General features: G+C 34.5%; 1 protein-coding gene across 1 annotated transcript; it reads right to left on the reverse strand.

Moving 5' to 3' along the window:
- Positions 1 to 2,250: 2,250 nt before the first annotated feature.
- Positions 2,251 to 6,254, reverse strand: LOC132167781 (chromatin remodeling protein SHL-like). The gene is made up of 5 exons (XM_059578807.1): positions 6,058 to 6,254; positions 5,545 to 5,890; positions 4,294 to 4,362; positions 2,967 to 3,102; positions 2,251 to 2,708 (listed from the first exon to the last, which is right to left on the reverse strand). The coding sequence occupies exons 1-5, from the start codon at positions 6,128 to 6,130 to the stop codon at positions 2,682 to 2,684; spliced, it is 651 nt and encodes a 216-aa protein (XP_059434790.1). The 5' UTR covers positions 6,131 to 6,254; the 3' UTR covers positions 2,251 to 2,681.
- Positions 6,255 to 9,494: the final 3,240 nt, after the last annotated feature.

A 9,494-nucleotide genomic window follows, 5' to 3' on the forward strand; every position in this document is an offset into this window, starting at 1 on the left:
AACATTGACGACAATTTTAAAAATACATGCATGCAGACAAAATGTATCCTGGGACTCAAGCTTGAGTGGGTTTTATTGGTTGTCTAGAACTATATATTCTTGTTGCATGACATGACTATGGATTTATGTTGGGTTTACGCACCAGTCTGGTGCCTTTAGACAAACCAGTCTCTTCTTATTATTATTATTTTTTTGTGTGGGGGGGAGGGGGGGGAGGTATGTGGTGAAAGCTTCGGAGGCAATTGAAAATGTCTAAGAATGTGCTTAGTTCTAAGAATTAGGCCTGTTCCATCCCCCATCTCAAATCAAATCATCTTTACAAATTTATCAGAACTGAGAGATCATAGAAGTTGAAGTCTCAGATCTTTCCTTCAGATCAATAAAAAAAAGTAAATGATGGAAAAGAAAATAAAAGAGTATTTAGAAACTGTTGGCAAAACTCTTATTTGCACAAATGATGTTCTAGGTTGTTAACATGTATATTTTCTAGACTCAAACAGCATGCAATTAAGTGGTCAAATGGGCGGGGGGGAGTAAGAACCCAAGGTCAATGCCATCGTCTAATTTGTTTGGATAATTTTGGTAAGGTCCTGCTTGGACTTGTGGTTTGATAAACAGATAATTTCGACGTGCTGGACTCTTATTTTCCCGCATTAGAAATGCTTGGAACACACGAAGTCGAAAGCATGTTGCGGACTCCTTGTTTTAAGCATTAGACAATGCTTTGAGTCTTTGACATGCTACAACATGTATATCTGCTGATATATGCCAGTTCATACATAAGCTATAGAGGTAGCATGGGCAGGTTTAGGTGGGGTTTTGGTCAGCTTGAGATTGAAAAGTTTTAGAGTTGCTCTAATCGGGAGTCTGTCTGCCTGTGTATTTGAAATATTATTTAAATATGACCACAATGTTAACATGTGACCAAGGATATTCATCTGACTTTTGCTTAGTTGCCTACATCTTTGTTTTGCTGGCACTATTTGAAACTGATAAAAACTACAAACCAATGTAATTGTGTAGGTGGAAATTTGTTCTAACATTGGCCTGTCAAATGAAGAGCTTTGTTTATGCTTGATTCATTGATTCAGGTATCTGGTTGGCTATCCATCTTATTATCTTGTAACTTGTCACAGAGAGAACGGCGTCGTCAAGAACGTGAAGTTGCTTTAGTGGAGAGATCCGGACCAAAATAAAAGGATCTGAGGTTAAAAGAAGGATCAGAAGAGAAAAAGAAGCTTTCTATGAGTACCTACAGATTTTCTCATTACATTCTGTATATTTTGGTATTGGAATATGTGTGGGATAGCACATAAAAGATTTGCGAGAAATCATGGTTGGTCTCTCTCTATCAAAGAGTTCTCTTCATGTTCCATCTAGCCATTGCAATGCTGGCTTTTCATTCAACCTTTCTGACTTTAAATGGGGTAAATTATCCTATAGATAGCTACCCTTTTGTGGGAAAAGTCTTCTTTTGAACATTGTTGAAGCTTTCTTACGTGTGAAATACTTCAATCTTGTTGTATAATACTTCGATTTCATCAACCTAAGAATAGCATAGGCCGGTATGCAATGCAATTAGGAAGGTCCCCTCCCCCAAATCAAAAATAAAAATCCCACTTACCATGCTTACATTGAGCCGGATTTGGCTTGGGTCCACCCTCTGGGATCGTAGGATTAACACTCGTTTCTTATGTCTTGTTATGGAACACAAGGAGGTGGTTATCAAAAATTTTATAAACCCTTGGTAAATCTATTAATTTTCATAATAGTCTTACCCACAAAAAATAATAATAATAATAATCAAAATCATAATAACCTTATAAAATAAATTGCTCAGAAAGTTGATTCAAAGTAAAGAGGCTCGCATCAAATGACAATTATTAAATGTCCAAGTTGCAAATTAGTAAACATGCTCTTCCTACATTTGTTTTATGGAAATCCACATAAGCGATAAATAAAATAAAATAAAATAAAATCCACATAAGAGATTACAGATTGGGATTGGTGAGATATTTTTTTTTCTAACATTTAGGACTCTTTTTAGGTAAAAGAACAATTGAATCAGTATACATATTTTTAGTATGTTAAATCATCAATTATCTCAAAACTTTAAATTGATAAAAAAATAATAGACTAAAATTGTTTGAAATAAATATTCTCACACTCTCTGTCTCTTTCCCCTTAATAAATCATGAACTCTGCTATGATATCATAGTAAATCACCAATTGTCACAAAAACTTAAAACGGACCAAAAAAAAGTTCTAAATTAATCACCATTTCATACATTTGTACGTGCCACTAGCAAGGTCCAAGACAATATACACCACAGTAGATACATGAAAAAGCCTGCATCTATTGCTTTTAAGTTGAGAATACTCCCGACTATACACGTTCCATTTTTTTTTTTTTTTTTTGGGCTAGTATACACGTTCCTAATTCAAGAACAAGAAACTGGAGCAGAGAGAGAGATTATGTTACATGATCACAGACAACCAAACACATCCTCAACCTTCTAAGAAAACATTACAAAGGTTTTCAGAACATTTTCACTCCCCCCAACTCACAAATACTTCAGAGCATCGGATAGGGCCTCCGTGTTTGCTTGAAGCCGGTCCAAGATTAGAAGAGAAAGAACCTCCAGTTCCTCCATTATACATCTACAATATGTTTATATACGTCACCTCCGACGTCGTTTTGTATCCACCTGAAACATATCACAATAGCACATGAACATAGATGATACAGCAAGAAGTTCCTAATAGGTTTCAGTTACTTTGAGACCATCATGTTACCTGCCATTAACATGCATTGAGGAATCTCCCCTTGAATTTTGAGAGTTTAATTTCATATAGAATAACCCAAAATTGAAAGACAAATAATAACCGCTGATATCTGGACTTTAGACGTGCAGATTTTGAGTCTGAATATAACTTAACAAAAGAATGAAAATAAATGCTGATACCTTTGTATCCGGGTGTCTGGAAGCATTATGAGAATTCTGCAATTTCTTCTGACTTTCAGAGGAACAATTTTCGCAGAAGAAATGATCAAGTCTTTTAGCTTCCTCCACAGTCATGTTTATACAATTAGGATGAAACCTGGACCAAAAGTAGTATGCTAAAAACTATATGTTTAAAACATAAAATTCAAATATGTGAACTAATAAATCCATTTGGTGAAAGCAATCTCCAGACCCCTTTCTTCCAGCACCGCAAAAGGAGTTGAAAATAGACACAAATATAATTTTCCGTTATAAAAGGCAAGAGAATTGACACCTTTTACACTTGTAACCAGGCAAATAGCAGCAAGCCTCAAACTTAGAAGCTGTCTAAAGCAAATGTCTAATGACAAATATTGCTTAAGGGCAAAACAATGGGCTGGGGTGTGGTGTGGGTGGGGGGGAGAAAGAGGAAAGAGTAACCCAAAAATTATTTAATGCTTCCCCTTCTTGGTCAATTTACTGGGGATTAGTAGACCTCATCTTTTTCTTTTTTGTCTTTCAGACAATTACTTGACACACCTTTGAAGTATCTCTTGTTCAAGTATAGCAACACAGTAATTGACTACTAACACTTAATAATCTTCCTAGAACATCTTTCAAAATTAACTTTGAACCAAGAAATGAATAATTGATTACATCTTAGATTGCGTGTGACCGAAAGAGAAAATACTATAGAGGAAACACTGAGGAATTTACATGGAAGAAGCAAATAGATCCCCTTCCCAAGGCTGCATCAGACACACATGTAGTTCAGTTAAGCACTAAGCATATTCTCTAAAAGAAAAATGCAACAGCTGGACACACAAGGTAATTATATATAAGCACTTATTTCAAGTGCTAGATTTTCGGCACATTCCCATTTTTGGACAAGTTGTCAAATACTTGAATTAGTTTCATGCTTCTGAACACACGCAAACAAAGACGCATAGCTCAAAGCCTAGAAAAATGTAAAAACAAAATGGAATTTAATTACAAAACTATTATTATTATTATTATTATTTTGATAAGTAATTACAAAACTATTATTGAAACATCAATATATTATTAACAAGATACATTTTACTTGGTTTGAGAGATTTTAGATTTCTTTAACTTTAATCTGTAAATTTTGGGAGAAGTTTCAAGTATATTTCCTCTGTACATGATTTTTCTCCATATCTAATAACTTTTTTATTTTCTTATACTCGTCAAAAAACAAATATTCCATCACATAAAATTCAATCACCATATCCGAGAAAGAACATGTAAAAAGTTTTCAATTACATAAGATCAACAGCATTCAACTTACCAATCACTGCAGCCTTCACACTGAACCATTAGGTCATCAGGGTTGTAAGGCATCTCACACTTGCAATACCTGCACAATATATTAAGTAATAAATCAGAAGAGCTCAAACATACTAACATAAAATAAGAAATGCCAAATCAACAACTCTGAACTCCAAAGACCCCATGTTGCAAAGCTTCAGCTTATTATTCCAAAACACAAACACCAAACCAAAATGCCAATACGCCACAGTGAAGATAAAATCATAAAGTTCACTCAAAGCACTCCTAAGAGCAGAAAAAAATACCAATTAGTCAATACATAGTGGCTTAAGCTGGAGATAAAACATCAAATGCAAATGGATTTGGATAAGAGTGTAGGGACTGAACATCCATGTCCAAGTGTAGGGAGTTTTCCAAAATATTTCACTCTGGCTATCATACCATACCCATGTCATGTCATGTCGAAAAGTCTGCAACAAGGTGAAGTGAAGGACCAGGTAGACACAATTTATCAAACTCAGCTAGCAACCAGACATATATATTGAAGAGTACTAAAAGATTAAATAGTGAAAGCAACTGAAATCTTGAAATGCAGGTTTTATTATTGGTTAGAAAGAGAGAGAGGAAAAAAAAACTTTGTAAGGAATCATTAATGAAAAGAAGCAAGATACCAATTTTTGTTCAAAGTACAAATCAATTAAAGATTTTTTAAAGAAAGGAATAACAAGTAATCTCTAGCTACACCATCTGACAGTAACCTATATTTTTTCACATCGAATGCACTATCCAACTAAAAGTAACCAAACTGCCACTTCACTCAATCACCAAATTCACGTGAAAAGAGTATCATTCGCCAGTAGTACTATATGCACCAGATGAAACAGACCACCTAAGACATTGCAGTTGTAAGTTCCAATAACACCTCCAACATGGCGGTGAATGGTGATCGTAAGTTCACTAATGAGGCAAACCAGAGGAATGATAAAATTTCCTCAATTTCATTTCCATGTTATCGTTATATATAGCCTGAGTTGAATTGATGCCAAAACACTTTGTCAATTTAACTTCAACAAGTTTCTATAGAAAGCTACAGAGATTTGGCATTCAAAAACACAATATTAATAATAATCAGAAACATTTTCGTCAAAAATTCATAAACACGAAGACACGTGTTTGTAGTGAACAGAGAAAAATAAAAACAAAAAAAAAGAACGATGATTAATCAAAATAAAAAGAATCGGAAACAAATTTAAGCAATTGGCTTACATACACGGCGACACGATCGGGATTGAAAGAGCCGGTGGAGGAGTTGTACTCGAAACGGCAGAAGAAGTCGTCGTTGCCGACGGCGTCGAGCTTGGTGTAGCTCTTGAAGCTGTGGACCGTACACTTGCCCTCGATGGTGTCGGCGCTCTGCAGGTCGAAGTGGTCGGAGAGGAAGACCTCCTTGGAGCCGTGGAACTGCCGCCGGCCGCCGATCGACTCCTCCGGCCGGTAGTACCATCGCACGTAGACCTTCACGTTTGCCCCGCGCCCGTCCGCCTCGATCCGCTCGATCTTCGCCACGTAGGACGGCTTCGCCTGATCCGACGGCCTCATGAGCACGCAGTCCCCGGCTGAAGAATATTCCGAGAACTCAAACAATCAGATAGTCGTCCCTTTTTTTTTTCTTTTTTTTTTTTTTCTTGTTTCGGAGTTGTGTACGCGTGTGAAAGCAAGGGAGTGAAGGCTGTGTTAGTTTCTCGGGAAAATAAGTGAGGGAAAGTGAAGGAAAGAGGCTTACCTCGGACGGTTTTGTTGATGTGTTTGACGGTGTAGGAGTCGAGGGTTCGTCTGGGAGCCTTTGGTTTGGCCATGGAACTTCCGAGGATTGCAAATTACAAATTGAGCGACCGAGCCACACACAGAGCAAAACCAGCAAATTACGACGGGACCTTTTCTTTTTCCTTAATTTTTATGTCTTCCTGGAAGATCTGATTCGCTGCTTCGCAGGTTTCATCTTAATAAAATTCTCTACATTGCTCTCCCTGCTTTACTATATCAATATTTACTTTTATTTTTTTATTTTTTATTAATTTAGTATATTTGTCGTATTTTAAAAATAATAAATATTTATTTGTTAAAATTAAATTATTTAATTTGAAACATTAATAAAAATTAAAAATTAGACAAAAAATTTCCTCAAATCTTCTATAACATGTATTTAAAATGCACATAATTCTTCCGTTAACTACTAAAAATGTATATAAAAATAACATAATTTTAATTTAATAAATCAGTCAAAAATCCAATTTATAAAAAATAATAATAATTTGTGCAGAGAGTTTCCTTACCTGTGGGGAAAAGATTGTGGGAGAGTAGGGGTAGGATTGAGAATAAAGGGGAAGTGAGGGGGAGATTGGGGGGGGGAGTTGTTGGATAGGTGTGAATCCACGTCAGCGCCGATGTGGATTTTGGTTTTATCTAAGGAAACCGATCTCTGGAGTTCCGTAGACTCTTCAGAGCTGGGATCCTGTATGGTAAAATGCATCTTTCTAAGTAAATTATTGTACGGCCTTGATGCTGCTTTCAATTATATGATTTGATTAAGTGTCCTGAAAATTATATATATTCCAATCTAAGAGAATTAAACTTGAAAATCTAAGAAAATCTAATTTTTAATTGTTCTAGATGATAGCGTGATTTGTGATATGAATGCCTTGCAAGTATGCTAGTCCCACCATTAACATATGTTAAATTTATTTAGATTATATAAACAATCAAGAACCCACGTGTGAGCAATTTTTGATATTTTTCAAATTGGATTGGAGCAAATTTTTCTAATTCGGTGTATTAATTTGACATATATCTTTAATGTTAAATAACCATTTATCCTGATAAAAAAAAAACTATTAATTCAATTATTTAATTAATGTTTTATTTCTTCCTAATAAGTGAGGCTTAACATTACAAATTATTTAGCAAAGGAGTCCGTTTAGGAAGTGATGGATAGGGTCTGGATGGAAGAAATTCCTTTGTGTATCTTTGACACTATATTTTCAGAGCAGTTTGCTTTGTTTGTTTAGAGTTTTATACTCTAAATTTGATATTTTAATGAAGGTTATCAACTTTTTCAAAAAATAAGTGACGTCTAACATGTTGAATATTAAATTGAAATTATAGGTAAATGACAGAGACTATGTTCAAACTTGAAAACTTTACTCTCATACTATGTTAAATTGTCACTTATCAAAAAGTTTAAATTGATAGAAAATAATTGATTTAATTAATATTTTAATACTAAGAATATTGGATTCTCGCATGCATTTTTAATAGAATCAATAAAGCATGTGATTCTCATATGCATTTTTTATACGTGTGAAATTCATATGCTCTATAGACATATGTCAATTTAATAAATTGGGTTAAAAAAAAATCTTCTAATTCAATTTAAAGAAAAACTACTTCCTACGTGATAACCTTCTAGGCAGTGGCGGAGCCACTTGAAGCTTTGGGAGTGCGTGCTTTTTTTAAAAAAATAAATCTCTTACTTACGCAAGTTACCACTCGACACCTTCAAAAAAATTTTAGCGGCACTCCAATATCAATTGTCTGGCTCCGCCACTGCTTCTAGGTGAAGAAAAAAAAAAGATTGGGATTTATGACCTGAGAATGAATTTTATTTGCATAAATTATGAGAAGAATATGCTATAGTGAACTAATTAAAAAAGATTAACAATAAATAATAATAGTATGAGGATTAAATTTTGCTTATTTGAGTGGGGAGAGCATCGTATAATATAACTAGAGGCGTGTGCAGAGAATAATTTCCCTTCTAGTAAAGGGCAGGGAAGAGAATAATTTATGTACGCCGGGCTTCCCGTGAGCTTATGTCAGCGTATCCAGTGGGGTGGGGTTCATATGTTGACTTTTAAAATCTTGACTCAAGAGTTGGGCCTAAAAATTTAGTGGTTCTATTTTAAAAGTTAATGCTATTCCCCAATCTAGGTAGACTCTATCCATTTTGGTCAATGCTTGGATGGTATAGCTTTAATTGCAATTCTTTTATATAAGTTAGGTGATAATCTATATTTTATGGAAAGTTGGTCTATATTTTTGTGGCCAAGAATTACTAGACATCCCAAATTTTCTTTGTAAGTGATGGAAACGAGATTCTTTCAATTTCAAATGAATTGGATAATATTCAGTTAGTTATAATGGAAGAGTATTTTTGTCTTTTCACTTTTTGAGGGGGACAAAAATACCCTCCACTATAACTAACGGGATATTATCCAGATCATTTGAAAATAGAGAGGATTCTAATTCCAAATGACGTGTCACCATCTTTTGAGATTTATTATTTTGAGAAGTGTGTCACCAACTCATGAGATGGTGACACATCATTTGGGAATCAATTTTTGGAACAAAAATTTGGAATGTTTAGCATTTATCTAAACTGTTAGGTGGCCGTTCATATTTTAGTGACTGATGTGATAAGTGTCACGTGAACTGTCACATCAGTTTGTAAAGGACTTAAAAGACCTAACAACACTCATCCATTTTTGTTTAACAATGTAATTCTATAGCTTTTTTTGTTTGTTAATTTATGTTATCTTTTTGTTAAAGGTATTGCTTGTATCTATTGTTATGGATATTATATTATTATTAGTGATAAGATCATCCGAACCTTGTCTTTTTTATAATTGGTTTGGTAGGTAACTAAAACTGTGTTCAAGTGTTTATGTTGCAATCAGATGGGCAGTGTAAAAGGCAATACCAATTTTCATAACAGAAATGATTATTGCTTATTGGTGAAAAGAAAAATGAGCTGCAGGCTGCAGCTGATTCTTAAAATATTATCTTTATTTTTTAATGAAAATATGTTTACCTGGATTTTGCTTATTTTAAGATTAATATATAAACATGTTAATCTCTTTCTGGATGATTTGGATTATTCTTAATTTAGGTTGTTGCTTCTCTGTGCAAGCATGCATAAAAGTCATTGCTTCCTTGGTCCTTGAATTCTGACCTTACCCTCTATCTAATGCTTACTTGAAAAGCAATGAGGACCCCATTGATGTCCATTAGCACCACAGAAAAGGACAACCCACATTAGAATTTGGTACACTTGTAAAGATACCTCATCAGTGGGGTTTTGAAAAGTGCAGTGAGCTACTGTTATGGAATTCCTTTTTGATCATGAGGGAAGAAGACTTTCACAGCATCATGAAGGGTCAACTG

The sequence above is a fragment of the Corylus avellana genome, chromosome ca1 (assembly GCF_901000735.1).
Source record: "Corylus avellana chromosome ca1, CavTom2PMs-1.0".
Classification (NCBI taxonomy): Eukaryota; Viridiplantae; Streptophyta; class Magnoliopsida; order Fagales; family Betulaceae; genus Corylus; species Corylus avellana.